Genomic DNA, 18,582 nt, shown 5'->3' on the forward strand with positions numbered 1-18,582 from the left:
GAAGGTGTTTGCTGTTTATTGCACAATGTTCAGGACCATTCACAACTCGTCAGATCTGGATAATATCCAAGCTTGGGCTGACAAGTGGCAAGTAACATTCATGCCACACAACTGCCAGGCAATGACCATGTTCAACAAGACAGAGTCCAGCCATCGCCCCTTGACATTCAATGGCATCACCATCACTGAATCCCCCACTATCAACATCCTGAGGTTACCATTGACCAGAAACTGAACTGGACTAGCCGTATAAATACGATGGCTAGAAGAGCAGATCAGAGGCTAGGAATCCTGCGACGAGTAACTCACTTCTGGACTCCCCAAAGCCTGTCCACCATCTACAAGGCACAAGTCAGCAGTGTGATGGAATACTCTCCACTTGCCCGGATGAGTGCAGCTCCAACAACACTCAAGAATCACAGTGCAGAAGAGGCCCTTCGGCCCATCGAGTCTGCACCGACACATGAGAAACACCTGACGTACCTAACTAATCCCATTTACTAGCACTTGGCCCATAGCCTTGAATGTTATGACGTGCCAAGTGCTCATCCAGGTACTTTTTAAAGGATGTGAGGCAACCCGCCTCCACCAGCCTCCCAGGCAGTGCATTCCAGTCTGTCACCACCCTCTGGGTAAAAAAGTTTTTCCTCTCATCCACCTCTCCCCCAACCTTTAAACCTCCTGTTCCTCACCTTGAACTTTTGTCCCTTCGTGACTGACACTTCAACTAAGGGGAGCAGCTGCTCCCTATCCACCCTGTCCATGCCCCTCATAATCTTGTACACCTCGATCAGGTCACCCTCAGTCTTCTCTGCTCCAGTGAAAACAACCCAAGTCTATCCAACCTCTCTTCATAACTTAGATGTTTCATCACAGGCAACATCCTGGTGAATCTCCTCTGCACCCCCTCCAGTGCAATCACAATCTTCCTATAATGTGGCGACCAGAACTGCACACAGTAGTCCAACTGTGGCCTCACCAAGACTCTATACAACTCCAACATGACATTCCTACTTTTGTAATCTATGCCTTGATTGATAAAAGCAAGTGTCCCACATGCCTTTTTCACCACCCCACTAACATGCCCTTTCGCCTTCAGAGATCTATGGACACACACACCAAGGTCCCTTTGTTCCTCAGAACTTCCCAGTGTCATGCCGTTCATTGAATACTTCCTTGTCAAATTACTCCTTCCAAAGTGTATCACCTCACACTGTTCAGGGTTAAATTCCATCTGCCCATTTCACCACCCCGTCTAAATCTTCCTGTAGCCTAAGACACTCAACCTCACTGTTAATCATCCGGCCAATCTCTGTGTCATCCGCAAACTTACTAATCCTACATCCCACATAGTCATCTATGTCGTTTATATAAATGACAAATAATAGGGGACACAGCGCAGATCCCTGTGGTACGCCACTGGACACTGGCTTCCAGTCACGAAAGCATCTTTCTGGCATCACTCTCTGTATCCAACAAATAATCCAATTTTGAATCCACCTTATCAAATTACCCTGTATCCCACGTGCATTTGCCTTCTTTATAAGTCTCCCACGTGGGACCTTGCCAAAGGCTTTGCTGAAATCCATATAAACTACATCAACTGTACTACCCTCATCTCCACACCTGGTCACCTCCTCAAAAAATTCAATCAAATTTGTTAGGCCTCCCTCTGATAAAGCCATGCTGATTATCCCTGATTAAACCTTGCCTCTCCAAGTGGAGATAAATTCTCTCCTTCAGAATTTTCTCCAATTGCTTCCCTACCATTGATGTGAGACTCACTGGTCTGTAGTTCCCTGGTTTATCTCTACAACCCTTCTTAAATAGTGGAACCACATTAGCTGTTCTCCAGTCCTCTGGTACCTCCCCCATGGCCAGAGAGGAATTAAAAATTTGGGTCAGAGCCTCTGCGATCTCCTCCCTTGCCTCCCTCAGCAGTCTGGGAAACAAATCATCCGGACCTGGAGATGTGTCCACTTTTAAGCCTGCCAACACCTCCAATACCTTGTCACTCCCTATATCAATTTGCTTAAGAACATCATAGTGTCTCTCCCCAAGTTCGATACCTTCATCCTCATTCTCTTGGGTGAAGACAGATGTGAAGTATTCATTCAACACTCTAGCGATGTCATCTGGCTCCACCCATAGATTGGTCCCTTATGTGCCCTACTCTTTCCCTGGTATCCTCTTCCCATTGATATGCTTATAGAATATCTTGGGATTTTTCCTACTTTTACCAGCCAGAGCTTTCTCATATCCCCTCTTTGCTCTCCTAATTGCTTTCTTAAGCTCCACCCTGCACTGTATATACTCCACTAATGCCTCTGCTGATTTGCTTCCCTTGTACCTGCTAAAAGCCTCTCTTTTCCTTCTCATCGTAACCTGAATATCTCTGGTCATCCATGGTTCTCTGGGCTTGTTACTCTTCCTATCACCCTAGAGAGAACATGTTGAGCCTGTACCCTCCCCATTTCCTTTTTGAACGCCCCCTACTGCTCCTCTGTAAATTTCCCCACAAGTAGCTGTTCCCAGTCTACCTTGGCCAGATGCTGCCTTATTTTACTAAAATCCACTCTCCCCCAATCCAAAACATTTTTTTTGCAACTTGTCTATTTCTTTGTGCATAACAAACTTAAACTGTACCATGTTGTGGTCACTATCACTAAAATCCTGGAACTCCCTCCCTAACAGCACTGTGGGTGTACCGATTCAAGAAAGCAGCTCAACACCACCTTCTCAAGGGTCAACTAGGGATGGGCAATAAATGCTGGCCCAGCCAATGAAGCCCACATCCTGTGATTCATTAAAAAAATGATACTCACCAAACAGCTAGATTCTTCTCCAAGCAATCATATTGCTTCTTCCCTGTGATGTCATAATTTTCTTTCCATTCTCCTTTCGAGGGCTGGCCGGTTCCGAGCAGCTAACAGGTCCACGTCTCTGACTGCTCTTCCCCAAGGTGAGTGATGTAGGCCGCACTCCCTAGGCTCCATTTATTCTCTGCCTGCTCCATGTATCTCCTGCAGGTCTGCCTCTCTGACTGCTCTTCCCAAAGGTAAGCTCCTCTCCAGCCCTGAGCATATGTCCCAAACCTTGGCAACAGGTGAGCAATACAGCCTTCTGGACTCTCACCCTTTGCTGCAGAGAACAGTGTCAATCCCCCTCACTATACTGTCCCCTGCTACCACTGCATACCTTTTTGCTCCCCCCCCACCCCCAGCCTATCCTAGCTGAACTGCTTCTTGTATCATGGTGCCATAGCTAGCCTGCTCATCCACCCTACAGACCTTGCTTTCATCCACAGAGGTTGCAAGCACCTCAAACTTGTTTGACAACTGCAAAGGATGAGGGCTCCTCCACTACCGTTTGCTCGGTCCCTTTACCTGCCTCACTCATGGTCACACTCTCCTGTCCCTCATCACTGACCATAATAGATGACCCTATCCTAATGGGTGTGACCATCTCCTGGTACAAAGTATCCAGCTCTTTCTTCCCCTCTCTGATGATGTACAATGTCTGCAGTTCAACTTCCAGATTAATAATCCTGAACCAGAATTCGTTCATCTGCTTACACTTTATGCAGGCATTATGCCCTGGATCGCGTTGGTGTCAGGAGCTCCCAAATTCCACAGCTGCAACACAACACCTGTCCTGCCATTGTTACTCATGTTACTTAGTTAATTTAATTTAATACTTTCTTAATTAACTTAGAATAATTCTTATGCATACTTCAATGTACTGTACTTATTAAATGCCAGTGCCACCTACAATAAGAGTTATACATTTCTTAATTCCTAATTGACTTACCAGATACTCACTCAACAAATAGCTCCTTCCACCACACTAAAGTAAGAAAAAGGTAGAAAAAAAAAACAATTCCTCCCCCCTCACTGAACTCCCCACTCACCAAACTCATATCAGCTTATTCTGCTTGCAATGTATTTCTTTCTGTTTCATCTATGTATAGCCTCCACTCTCAACCTCACATCAGCAATGGTAGTTCATTTTATATCACAACTAAGTCCTCAGTTCCACTATTTTATAATTGCATACACTTATACAATAGAGGTAAACATACTTTGCAATACTTAGTAAATAAGGCGTGAGACCTCGCAGTCTTTCTTTTACATCAAAATTTGAAACTTTGGCAAGAATTGATCAGAAAAATCACACCTTAGTGCAACTTCTAGGTTTTAGCCAGCTGTTGCACATGGAACTTTGACTTCATCAGCGTGGGATGGCTGAGAATGTTGAGTTGCATAATCAACTGAGTCACATATGGAGCACAGCTTACTGGTAGAAATTCTTAAAACTGAATAGTCGGCTTCGGTCAGGACGTTTGGCTACATTTTCAGCATAGCTTGTCTCAATCATACGAATTGGTGTATCAAGGTCACATACCCGACAATAGCGTATATTACTCATTTGCCACATCTGGATTCCCAATTCTAATGACAAATAGTTAACAGTTGATGAAGAATGGAAGGTAATGTCCTTACCATGGATGTAATGGTGCAACCTGCAGAGAGATGATGTCTCTACACCCGGCTCCCAAAGCCCAAATCACTTCATGGCCAACTGGATCTGTTGAACTCCTTAAAATATATAAATTTAAGGTTTAGTTAGAACAAACTGGAAAGAACACAAATCAATGTAAAACTATGGCAGTAGCAGTTCAGTTGCCCCTGTCATTTTTTTTCATTCATTCATGGGATGTGGGCTTCGCTGGCTGAGCCAGCATTTATTGCCCATCCCTAGTTGCCCTTGAGAAGGTGGTGGTGAGCTGCCTTCATGAACCTCTGCAGTCCATGTGGTGTAGGTACATCAACAGTGCTACTGAGAAAGGAGTTCCAGGAATTTGACCTGACGACAGTGAAGGAACGACGATACATTTCCAAGCCAGGATGTAAGTGACTTGGAGGAGAACTTCCAGGTGGTGGTGTTCCCATCTATCTGCTGCCCTTGTCCTTCTAGATGGCAGTGGTCGTGGGTTTGGAAGGTGCTGTCGAAGGAGCCTTGGTGAATTCCTGTAGTGCATCTTGTAGATGGTACACACTGCTGCTACTGTGCATCAGTGGTAGAGGGAGTGAATGTTTGTGGGTGTGGTACCAATCAAGCAGGCTGCTTTGTCCTGGACAGTGTCAAGCTTCTTGAGCGTTGTAGGAGCTGCACTCATCCAGGCAAGTGGGGAGTATTCCATTACACTCCTGACTTGTGCCTTGTAGATGGTGGACAGGCTTTGAGGAGACAAGAGGTGAGTTACTCATCGCACGATTCCTAACCTCTGACCTGCTCTTGTAGCCACAGTATTTATATGACTAGTCCAGTTCAGTTTCTGGTCAATAATAACCTCCAGCATGTTGATAGTAGGGGATTCAGTGACGGTAATGCCATTGAACATCAAGGGGTGATGGTTGGATTCTCTCTTGTTGGAGATGGTCATTCCCTGGCACTTGTGTGGCATGAATGTTACTTGCCACTTGTCAGCCCAAGCTGGATATTGTCCAGGTTTGGCTGCATTTGGACATGGACTGCTTCAGTATCTGAGTCGCGAACAGTGCTGAACATTGTGGAATCATCAGCGACATCCCCATTTCTGCCCTTATTATGGAAGGAAGGTCATTGATGAAGCAGCTGAAGATGGTTGGGCTTAGGACACTACCCTGAGGAACTCCTGCAGTGATGTCCTGGAGCTGAGATGACTGACCTTCAACAACCATAACCATCTTCCATTGTGCTAGGAATGACTCCAACCAGTAGGGAGTTTCCCCCCTGATTCCCATTGACTCCAGTTTTGCTGGGGCTCCTTGATGCCACACTTGGTCAAATGCTGCCTTGATGTCAAGGGCAGTCACTCTCACCTCACCTTGGGAGTTGAGCTGTAATTGCCCAGGTTGGATTTGTTCTGCTTTTTGTGCACAGGGCATACCTGGGAATTTTTCCACATAGCCAGGTCGGTGCCAGTGTTGTCGCTGTACTGGAACAGCTTAGCCAGGGGTGCAGCAAGTTCTGGAGCACAAGTCTGCGGTGCTATTGCCGGAATATCGTCAGGACCCATGGCCTTTACAGTATCCAGTGTCTTCAGCCATTTCTTGATATCACGTGGAGTGAATCAAATTGGCTGAAGACTGGCATCTGTGATGCTGGGGACCTCTGGAAGAGGCCGAGACGGATCGTCCACTCAGCACTTCCGGCTGAAGATTGTAGCAAATACAGCCTTATCTTTTGCACTGATGATATCTTTTGCTTCCCCATCATTGAGGATGGGGATATTTGTGGAACCGCTTCCTCCAGTGAGTTGTTTAATTGTCCACCACCATTCATAACTGGATGTGGCAGGACTGCAGAGCTTAGATCTGATCTTTTGGCTGTGGGATCGCTTAGCTCTGTCTATCACTGCTGCTTATGCTCTTTCACATGCAAGTAGTCCTGTGTTATGGCTTCACCAGGTTGACATCTCATTTTTAGGTATGCCTGGTGCTGCTCCTGACATGCCCTCCTGCATTCTTCATTGAACCAGAGTTGACCCCTGGTTTGATGGTAATGGTAGAGTGGGGGATATGCTGGGTCATGAGGTTACAGATTGTGTTGAGTACAATTCTGCTGCTGCTGATGGCCCACAGCGCCTCATGGATGCCCAGTCTTGAGTTGCTAGATCTGTTTGAAATCTATCCCATTTAGCACGGTGGTAGTGCCACACAACATGATGGAGGGTATCCTCATTGTGAAGGGATTTCGTCTCCACAATGATTGGACGGTGGTCACTCCTACCGATACTGTCATGGACAGATGCATCTGTGGCGAGCAGGTTGGTGAGGATGAGGTCAAGTATGTTTTTCCCTCATGTTGGTTCCCTCACCACCTGCTGCAGACCCAGTCTAGCAGCTACGTTCTTTAGGACTCGGCCAGCTCGGTCAGTAGTGGTGCTACCGAGACACTCGTGATGGACACTGAAGTCCCCCACCCAGAGCACACTCTCAGTGCTTCCTCCATGTGATGTTCAACATGGAGAAGCACTGACTCATCATCTGAGGGAGGGCGGTACGTGATAATCAGCAGGAGGTTTCCTTGCCCATGTGTGACCTGATGTCATGAGGACCCCCAGGGCAACTCTCTCTCGACTGTATACCACTGTCCCGTCACCTCTGCTGGATCTGTCTTGCCGGTGGGACAGGACATACCCAGGGATGGTGTTGGTGGAGTCTGGGACATTATCTGTAAGGTATGACTCCATGAGGATGACTATATCAGGCTGTTGTTTGACTAGTCCATGAGACAGCTCTCCCTTTAGCAGTACCCCCCAGATGTTAGTAAGGAGGACTTTGAAGGGTGGAGAAGGCTGTGATTGCCTTTGTTGTTTCCGGTGCCTAGGTCGATGCTGGGTGTGCGTCCGGTTTCATTCCCTTTTTGTGACTTTGTAGCGGTTTGCTACAACTGAGTGGCTTCCTCAACCATTTAAGAGTCAACCACATTTGCTGTAGGTCTGGTCTGGCCTACATGTGACTCCAGGTAAGGACGGCAGATTTCCTTCCCTAAAGGATATTAGTGAACCAGATGGGTTTTTATAACAATCGACAATGGTTTCATAGTCATCATTAGACTTTTAATTCGAGTTTTTTATTGAATTCAAATTCCACCATGTGCCAAGGCAGGATTCAAACCCAGGTCCCCAGAGCATTACCGTGGGTCTTTGGATTATTTGTCCAGTGACAATACCACTACGGTATCGCCTCCTCCTTTCCTGAGCTTGCATCTCTGTCTCCAGTTTCTCCCCTAGCTCCATTCATTTCCTGTTCAAAATCCAAGGCTTCATCCATTTTCAGCTCCATAACACCCATTGGTCTATACTTCTCCAAATTTGGTGCATCCCTAACTTGCTCTGAGTTTCCAACCCAAACCTTTTTGTCGCCTCATTATTAAAACCTACCACTTTGTCCGAATGTCAGCATTTTATGCTCAATGTAAATTTTAACTGATAACTCTCCTGTGAGATATCTTGGGATGCTTTATTATGTTCCAAGGCACTACATAAATGTAGGTTGTGTTATGACGTGGCAGATGATGCCAGGCGGACCAAATCCATGAGGGAAACTTGGTTACACTATCACAACGGTTTTGAAATTTGTATTTATGACATAGAAACACAGAAACTAGGAGCAGGAGTAGGCCATTCAATACGATCATGGCTGATCCTCTATCTCATCACCATATTTCCGCTTTCTCTCCATACCCCTTGATGCCCCTAATATCCAAAAAATTGTCAATTTCTTTCTTGAATATACTCAGTGACCCAGCCTCCACAGCCTCTGTGGTAGAGAATTCCACCCTCTGAGTGAAGAAATATTTCCTCATCTCAGTCCTAAATGGCCTGCCCCGTATCCTGAGACTGTAGCTCCTGGTTCTAGACTCCCCAACCAGGGGAAATATCCTCCCTGCATCTAGTCTGTCTAACCCTGTAAGAATTTTATATTTCAATCAGATTCCCTCTCATTCTTCTGAACTCTAGCAAACCAAACCAATCTCTCCTCATACGACAATCCTGCCATCCTCGGTATTAGCCAAGTGAACCTTCGCTTCACTCCTTCTATGGCAAGTGTATCCTTTCTTAGGTCGGGAGACCAAAACTGCACGTAATACTCCAGAGGTGGTCGCACCAAGACCTTGTGTAACTGCGATAAGACATCCCTACTTCTGAACTACCTACACCGCATGGACTGCAGCGGTTCAAGAAGGCAGCTCACCACCACCTTCTCAAGGTCAACTAGGGATGGGCAATAAATGCTGGCCCAGCCAGCGAAGCCCACATCCTGTGAATGAATGAAAAAAAAAAACTCAAGTCCGCTTGCAATGAAGGCCAACATAACATTTGCCTTCCTAATTGCTTCCTGTACCTGCCTATTTACTTTCATTGACTGGTGTACAACGACACCCAGAACCCTTTGTACATCCACATTCCCAATATATCAGCATTTAAATCATACTCTGCCTGTCTGTTTTTCACACTGAAGCATATAACTTCACATTTATCCACATTATATTACATCTGCCATGTGTTTGCCCACACACACAACTTGTCTAAATCGCCCTGAAGCCTCCTTGCATCCTCCTCACAATTCACAAACCCGCCCAGTTTTGTGTCGTCAGCAAACTTGGAAATATTGCATTTGCTTCCCTCATCCAAGTCATTCAAAATATCATGAATATTGATCCTAGCAGTACACCACTAGTCACTGCCTGCCAGCCAGAAAAATTATCAGGCCATGGGAATTTTTCAGCCTTTAACAGTCCTATTAACCAAAATATATGTTCAATTCTTCTGCCATTTCTTCATTCCCCATTATAATTTCCCCCGCTTTTGACTGTAAGGGACCTACATTTTTCTTTGCTAATTTTTTTTCTCTTCACATACTTATTGAAGCTTTTATAGTCAGTTTTTATGTTCCCTGCAAGTTTACTCATTCTCCATTTTCCCTTTCTTGATCAATCTTTTTGTCCACTTTTGCTGAATTCTAAATTGCTCCCAATCCTTAGGCTTGCTGCTTTTTCTGGCAATTTTATGTCTCCTGTGTGGATCTAGTACTATCCCTAATTTCTTTTGTAATCCATGGTTTAGTCACCTTTCCTGTTTTATTTTTGTGCCAGACAGGAACACACCCTTCCTGCACACATGGTTGCCAGGGACACTGGAAGTGTCCACGGCTTCCCACACAGCACAGGAGGAGCATATCACGGGTGTGAACTCTGCTGCCACAACTTCCTTCAGATTAGTTTTAAAAAGAGTACTAATTTTGCTAGGGGCCTTATTCCACTCCAAACACTCCCACTACAGCACAAAGTCCTCACCTTATTTTATTTAAGCTAATGGACTGCAGCAAGTTTAATAAGTAGAAAAAGTAGAAGGAAAAGTACTCACCTGACCCTACTTACTAATCAGCTGCCTCCCCTGCATCACGTCACTTTTTGAATCGTGACGTCACTTCGAACTCCACCACCTGAAGGTCCTAAGGATACATCTCTCCTCTCCGGTCTCTGCCTCTGTTTCTCATGCCCTTTTATACTGCTCTTGCTGGCCTCTGCTCTCTAGTCAATAACTCACCACCTTCTTCCTCATCTAACAGCAACTTATAGTTAACTGAAGCTCTCTACTGCAGCCAAACACAGCACTCCAGTGCCGACAAATTCAGCACTATAAGATAGCCTACTTTTGCACTCTCTGAACCTAGCCTCTGAAGCTGATTAAGCCAATTATCTAATTAACTATTTACAGCTGCAAGCAAGCACAGCCTTTATGAGCCCTGTTTTAAAGCCGGACTAAAACTCACCTCCTTCCAACCCTAACAGTAACTTTTAGTTAATTGCTAAATTAATGAGAGACATGACAGTTGTTATTTAGACTGTTTTTTCTACAGGTGACAATTATATGATTCCAAAGAGACTGGAGCCATGAATGGATGGACATGTGGCAGATGAAAATTAATCGAAAAGTGTGAAGTGATACATTTTCGAAAAAAGAACAAAGAAAATAAAAAATAAAATGCTAATGGGGGTGGAGGAGCAGAGGACAATGGGGGTATACGTATACAAATCTTTGAAGCTGGCAAGGCAGGTGAGAAAAATGGTTAGTAAGGAATACATCCTGGGCTTTATGAATAGAGCCAAAGAGAACAAAAGCAAGGGGAAAGGTGAACCTTTATAAAACATCAGTTCGGCTGTATCTGAAGAGAGAAAATGCAAGGCAATGAGGAAAAGGCAGGAGATTGTGATCACCTGAGTTGCTCTTGCAGGGAGCAAGCATGATGGCCTCATTCTATGCTGTGATCAATCTAGTATCTATGCATTTTTCAGCCAATTATATTAAACCTGTGTCCTCTGGTTTCTGATCTGCCTGATATTGGAAACAGTTTAACTACTCTACCAAAACCTAATATAATTTTGAACAGCAAAATTTTGAATTTTAAATCTTCTTTTAACAATCTTTGCTTTATGAAAAAAAAAAGAACTACCCTAGCCTCCAAACAAAATTGAAGTATGTCATTGCTGGTACCATTCTGGTAAATTTCCTCTTCAAGGCCTTGAGATACTTCCTAAAGTATGGTGCCCAGAACTGGACACAGTACTCCAGCTGGGGCCTAGCCAGTAATTTAAAAAGCCTTAGCATTGTTATGATCCCAGCTGATGTTACCACTGGACAAGCTTGGCCCCAGGGAAGATCCCTTAAGGTAGCGAGACATGTAGATAGGGTGGTGAAGAAGGCATATGGGATACTTGCCTTTATTAGCAGAGGCATAGAATATAAGAACAGGGAGGTTATGCTGGAACTGTATAAAACGCTGGTTAGGCCACAGCTAGAGTATTGCGTGCAGTTCTGGAATCCGCATTATAGGAAGGATGTGACTGCACTAGAGAGAGTGCAGAGGAGATTTACCAGGATGTTACCTGGGCTGGAGAGTTTTAGATATGAGGGGAGATTGGATAGACTGAGGTTATTTTCCCTGGAGCAGAGGAGAATAAGGGGGGACATGATTGAGGTGTAGAAAATTATGAGGGGCATAGTTAAGGTAGACAGAAAGGAACTTCTCCCCTTGGTGGAGGGATCAATAACCAGGGGTCATAGATTTAAGGTAAGGGGCAGGAGGTTTAGACGGGATGTGAGGAAAAGTTTTTTCACCCAGAGGGTGGTGGGAATCTGGAACTCGCTGCCTGAAAGGGTAGTAGAGGCAGAAACACTCATAACATTGAAGTAGTATTTGGATGTGCACTTGCGATGCCATGGCATACAAGGCTATGGGCCTAGTGCTGGGAAATGGGATTAGAATAGTTAGGTACTCGTTTGATGTAGACTCATTGGGCTGAAGGGCCTTTTTCTGTGCTGTAGACTTCTATGACTCTATGGATTGAATTTTCCCCCCGTTGGGGGGGAAGTTGATGGGGGGGTTCGCTTCCGATCGGTGCTATGCGTTCCCTGTGCAGGCGGAGGGGGATTCCTAAAATCGAGAGTGTGCTCTTTTGCGCATGCGCACGACAGAGTGACTCATCTCCCTGAGGCTCAGTGCTGCCTCAGGGAGATCGGCTCTAAATGTGAATAAACTCAAAATAGAAAAATAAAATTTCCCTAACATGTCCCCACATGTGACAATGTCACATGAGTTACATGTTCATAATTTCCAAAAAAGCTATTAAATTTTTAAAACCCTACATGAAACCCCATCCCACCGTGAATGAGGTTTTATGCTTTTTCTAGTTCCCGCCAGGGCTCCTGGCCAACCAGCCGACCTTAAGGTTGGACAGGCAGGTCCACTAATTACTTTAATTGTTCTGTCAATGGCCTCCATTGGCCAGTGACAGGTCGACGGGAGCACAGCTGATTTTGCTGCGCCCCCGCCTTCCTGAAACTTTAAATGGGGCGCGATAATGCCGGGAGTTCCTTCCAATGTCACCGCATGTCATTTTGCGTGTCGGCGAGTATAGAGATTTGTAAGGATAACACAAGTTACAAAAGCTATCTTATACTCTCATGTTCACAGTAAGTCCATGTAAACCAATAGGCAACCTGTCGTCAGACACACCACATTCTGAAACCAAGTGACAGATGCCAGAATCACAGAATCAGAATCACAGTGCAGAATAGGCCCTTCGGCCCATCGAGTCTGCACCGACACATGAGAAACACCTGACCTACCTACCTAATCCCATTTACCAGCCTTGAATGTTATGATGTGCCAAGTGCTCATCCAGGTACTTTTTAAAGGATGTGAGGCAACCCGCCTCCACCACCCTCCCAGGCAGTGCATTCCACACTGTCACCACCCTCTGGGTAAAAAAGTTTTTCCTCTCATCCACCTCTCCCCCAACCTTTAAACCTCCTGTCCCTCACGTTGAATTTAAGTCCCCTCGTGACTGGCCATTCGACTAAGGGGAACAACTGCTCCATATCCACCCTGTCCATGCCCCTCATAATCTTGTACACCTCGATCAGGTCACCCCTCAGTCTTCTCTGCTCCAACAAAAACAACCCAAGTCTATCCAATCTCTCTTCATAACTTAGATGTTTCATCCCAGGCAACATCCTGGTGAATCTCCTCTGCGCTCCCTCCAGTGCAATCACATCCTCCCTATAATGTGGCGACCAGAACTGCACACAGTACTCCAGCTGTGGCCTCACCAAGGTTCTATACAACTCCCAACATGACCTCCCTACTTTTGTAATCTATGCCTCGATTGATAAAGGCAAGTGTCCCAAATGCCTTTTTCACCACCCCACTAACATGTCCCTCCGCCTTCAGAGATCTATGGACACACACGCCAAGGTCCCTTTGTTCCTCAGAACTACCTAGTGTCATGCCGTTCATTGAATACTTCCTTGTCAAATTACTCCTTCCAAAGTGTATCACCTCTCACTTTTCAGGGTTAAATTCCATCTGTTTGCCACTCCAAACTTCATCAACTTCCCCCAAATGCTTGGTTCCAGGGAGCAGAGTTGGAGGGCGGAGTTCCAGAGCAGTGAGTATAAAAACCGTACCTCGGGGATTCGCAGCCTAGTTCCAGGGAGCAGAGTCGGAGGGCAGACCTCGGGTCTTAAAAAAAAAAATTAAAAGAGGCGTCACGGTAAATCTGTGATCTGATTGGCTGGTAGGGAATCTACACTGAATTTGAAACTAAAACATTGTTAAGCTAATTAAACCAAATAAATTAATCACTTAATTAATAACTAGAGGGTATCCCGACCAAAAGCAGATGATTACTGTTCTTAGAATTTAGCATTTATAGTAGAAATCTAGCCCTAGGGAACGTATAGTTAATAAGGAGTCAACAAGCAGTTATTAGATTTTAATTAATTTATTAAATAGATCTAGAAATGGCAGTTGCTGGGGTGAAGTGCTTCACCTGTGGGATGTGGGAAATCTGTGACGCTTCAAGTGTCCCGGACAACTACATCTGCAGGAAGTGTATCCAATTGCAGCTCCTCACAGACTGCATGGATCGGTTGGAGCAGCAGTTGGATGCACTTAAGAGCATTCAGGTGGCAGAAAGCTTCATAGACAGGAGTTTTGCAGATGTGGTCACACCCAAGGTACAGACAGATAGATGGGTGACCGCTAGAAGGGGCAGGCAGTCAGTGCAGAAATCCCCTGTGGCTGTCCTCCTCTCTAACAAGTACACCGTTCTGGATACTGTTAGGGGGCTGGCCTATCAGGGGAAAATAACAGCAGCAGCCAGAGCAGTGGCACCACGGCTGGCTCTGTTGTTCAGCAGGGGGGGTTCAAAGCACAGAAAAGCAATTGTCATAGGGGACTCTATAGTCAGGGGCTCAGATAGGCACTTCTGTGGTCATGAAAGAGACACCAGGATGGTATGTTGCCTCCCTGGTGCCAGGGTCCAGGATGTCTCTGATCGGGTACGGGACATTCTGAAGGGGGAGGGAGAACAGCCAGAGATCGTGGTACATATTGGTACTAACGACATAGGCAGGAAGAGTGACGAGGTCCTGCAGCGGGAGTTCAGGGAGTTAGGCAGAAGGTTAAAAAACAGCACCTCTAGGGTTGTAATCTCAGGATTACTCCGTGTCACATGCCAGTGAGGTTAGAAATAGGAAGATAGTGTAGCTAAACACGTGGCTGAACAGATGGTGTAGAAGGGAGGGTTTCTGATATCTGGATCATTGGGATCTCTTCCAGGGCAGGTGGGACCTGTACAAGAAGGACGGGTTGCATCTAATCTGGAGGGGCACTAATATCCTGACTGTGAGGTTTGCTAGTGTCACTCGGGAAGGTTTAAACTAGTATGGCAGGGGAGTGGAACCAGAGCAATAGGTCAGCAGGTGAAATAAATGACTGGGAACTAGTGAATATGGCCAGTAGGACTAAGAGGAAGAGCAGGCAGGGAGAAATTACTGAACACAGTGGGACTGGGGGTCTGAAATGCATTTGTTTCAATGCGAGAAGTATAACAGGCAAGGCAGATGAGCTTAGAGCTTGGATCAGTACTTGGGACTATGATGTTATTGCTATTACAGAGACTTGGTTGAAGGATGGACAGGATTGACAGATAAACGTTCCAGGATTTAGATGTTTCAAGCAGGATAGAGAGGGATGTAGAAGAGGTGGGAGTTGCACTGCTGATTAAGGAGACTATCACAGCTATATGACAGGAGGACACCTCAGAGGGCTCATGCAGCGAGGCAATATGGGTAGAGCTCCGGAATAGGAAGGGTGCAGTCACAATGTTGGGGGTATAGGCCTCCCAATTGCTGGCAGGAGATTGAGGAACAGTTATGTAGGCAGATTTTGGAAAGATGTAAAAGCAATAGGCTTGTTGTGGTGGATGATTTTAACTTTCCCTATATTGACTGGGAATCACTTAGCGCTAGGGGTTTGGATGGTGCAGAATTTGTAAGGTGTATCCAGGAGGGCTTCCTGAGACAATATGTAGATAGTCCAACTAGGGAAGGGGCAATACTGGACCTGGTATTAGGGAATGAAACCGGCCAGGTGGTCGAAGTTTCAGTAGGAGAGCATTTCGGGAAAAGTGACCATAATTCAGTAAGTTTCAAGGTACTGGTGGATAAGGATAACAGGAATTCTCGGGTTAAGGTGCTTAATTGGGGGAAGGCTAATTATAACAATATTAGGCAGGAACTGAGGAATCTAGACTGGAGGCGGATGTTTGAGGGCAAATCAATAACTGACATGTGGGAGGCTTTCAAACGTCAGTTGATAAGAATTAAGGACCAGCATGTTCCTGCTAGGATGAAGGATAAGCATGGCAAGTTTCAGGAACTTGGATAACGAAGGATATTGTGAGATTAGTCAAAAAGAAAAGGGAAGCATCCGTAAGGGCTAGAAGGCTGGGAACAGATGAAGCCCGTGGAGAATATAAAGAAAGTAGGAAGAAACTTAGTCAAGAGGGCTGAAAGGGGTCATGAAAAGTCACTGGCAACCAGGGTTAAGGAAAATCCCAAGGCCTGTTATACATATGTAAAAAGCAAGAGGGTAGCCAGGGAAAGGGTAGGCCCACTCAGGGACAGTGGTGGGAATCTGTGTGAGGAGCCAGAAGAAATGGGAGAGATACTAAATGAATACTTCTCATCAGCATTCACCAAAGAGGTCTTAGCGGTCGATTTGTCTAGGGAAGAGTGTGTAGACAGCCTGGATCATGTTGAGATCAAAAAAGAGGTGTTAGGCGTCTTGAAAAATATTAAGGTGGATAAGTCCCCAGGGCCAGATGGGATCTACCTCAGAGTACCGAGGGAGGCAAGGAGGAGATTGTGGGGCCTTGACAGAAATCTTTGTATCCTCACTGGCTACAGGTGAGGTCTCAGAGGACTGGAGAATGGCCAATGTTGTTCCATTGTTTAAGAAGGGTAGCAGGGATAATCCAGGAAATTATAGGCTGGTGAGCCTTACATCAGTGGTAGGGAAATTATTGGAGAAGATTCTTCATGACAGGATTTATTACCATTGGGAAGCAAATGGGCATGTTAGTGAGAGGCAGCATGGTTTTGTGAAGGGGAGGTCGTGTCTCACTAACTTGATTGAGTTTTTCGAGGAGGTGACAAAGATGATCAACGACGGAAGGGCAGTGGATGTTATATACATGGATTTCAGTAAGGCCTTTGACAAGGTCCCTCATGGCAGACTGCTACAGAAGGTAAAGTTGCACGGGATCAGAGGTGAGCTGGCAAGATAGATACAGAAATGGCTTGGTCATAGAAGACAGAGGGTAGTAGTGGAAGGGTGCTTTTCTGAATGGAGAGCTGTGACTAGTGGTGTTCCGCAGGGATCAGTGCTGGGACCTTTGCTGTTTGTAGTATACATTAATGATTTGGAGGAAAATGTAACTGGGCTAATTAGTTAGTTTGCAGACGGCACTAAGGTTGGAGGAGATGCAGATAGTGAAGATAATTGTCAAAGGATACAACGGGATATAGATCGGTTGGAGACTTGGGCGGAGAAACGACAGATGGAGTTTAATCGGGACAAATGCGAGGTAATGCATTTTGGAAGGTCTAATACAGGTAGGAATTATACAGTAAATGGCAGAACCTTTAAGTGCAGCGACGGGCAGAGGGATCTGGGTGTACAGGTCCACAGGTCACTGAAAGTGGCAACGCAGGTGGATAAGGTAGTCAGGAAGGCATATGGCATGCTTGCCTTCATTGGCAGGGGTATTGAGTATAAAAGCTGGGAAGTCATGCTGCAGTATAGAACCTTGGTTAGGCCACACTTGGAATATTGCGTGCAATTCTGGTCGCCACATTACCAGAAGGATACGAAGGCGTTGGAGAGGGTGCAGAAGAGGTTTACCAGGATGCTGCCTGGTCTGGAGGTTATTAGCTATGAGGAGAAACTCGGATTGTTCTCACTAGAGCGACAGAGATTGAGGGGCAACTTGATAGAAGTTTACAAAATTATGAGTGGCATGGACAGAGTAGATAGAAGCTTTTCCCAGCATGGAAAAGTCAATTACTAGGGGATATAGATTTAAGGTGAAAGGAGAAAACTTTAGAGGAGATGTGCGGAGCAAGTTTTTTTACGCAGAGTGTAGTGAGTGTCTGGAATTCACTGCCAGAGGAGGTGGTGGAAGTAGGTACGATAGTGGTGTTTAAGAGGCAGTTTGACAAATACATGAATAGGATGGAAATAGAGGGATACGGACCCCGGAAGTGCAAAATGTTTTAGTTGACGGGCAATATGATCGGCGCAGGCTTGGAGGGCCAAAGGGCCTGTTCCTGTGCTGTACTTTTCTTTGTTCTTTGTTCTTTGCTTATCACACTGTGAGCCAACTGGTATCACTGTACTCCGTCTTTCACGCAAGGGTTTCCAGTCTCCACTTTTGAAGAACTCGCTTTTCAATCTTCTCCCAAACTGCTTTCTCTCAGACGCCTTCCACAAGGGTCCACCTCCAGGGCCTCGAGCTCTCCTTCCAATGTTCCTCTCCCCTGGATCGCCATGTGCATTCAAACTTCATTCCACGCATTCTCTCTCAAATGCTCAGTTGTGCCAACAGAACATCAGTGCTTGACATGCCCATAGTAAAGAGTTACAGACCTTCAACTGTCTCCTTGGACCTTCTGGCTTCTAGCAAGACTATATTGCAGAATGGACTCCAGGTGGGGGAGTTTAATGTCCATCACCAAAAGTGGCTTGGTAACACCACAACAGACCGAGCTGGCCGATTCTGAAAGGACATAGCTGCTCAACTAGGTCTGTGGTAGGTGGTTAGGGAACCAACAAGAGGGAAAAACATACTTGACCTCATCCTCACCAGCCTGCCTGCCACAGATGCATCTGTCCATGACAGTTTCGGTAGGAGTGAGCACCGCACAGTCCATGTGGAGACGAAGACCCGCCTTCACATTAAGGATACGCTCCATCGTGTTGTGTGTCACTACCGCCATGCAAAGTGGAATAGATTTCAAACAGATCTAGCAATTAAAGACTGGGCATCCATGAGGCGCTGCAGACCTTCAGCAGCAGCAGAATTGTATTCAACCACAATCTGTAACCTCATGGCCTGGCATAAACGCAACTCTACCATTACCATAAAGCCAGGGGATCAACTTTGGTTCAATGAAGGATG

At 45.7% G+C, this 18,582-nt stretch overlaps 1 protein-coding gene across 1 annotated transcript in view; it reads right to left on the reverse strand.

The window, feature by feature from the left end:
* Nucleotides 1–18,582, reverse strand: part of fbxo41 (F-box protein 41) — a 302,145-nt gene that overhangs the window by 109,172 nt on the left and 174,391 nt on the right. Inside the window, exon 12 of the mRNA XM_041192053.1 lies at nucleotides 4,503–4,598. Within this exon, the coding sequence (XP_041047987.1) occupies nucleotides 4,503–4,598 (96 nt within the window). The remainder of the gene's footprint in view (nucleotides 1–4,502; nucleotides 4,599–18,582) is intronic.

Source organism: Carcharodon carcharias, chromosome 1 (genome assembly GCF_017639515.1).
Source record: "Carcharodon carcharias isolate sCarCar2 chromosome 1, sCarCar2.pri, whole genome shotgun sequence".
Lineage (NCBI taxonomy): Eukaryota > Metazoa > Chordata > Chondrichthyes > Lamniformes > Lamnidae > Carcharodon > Carcharodon carcharias.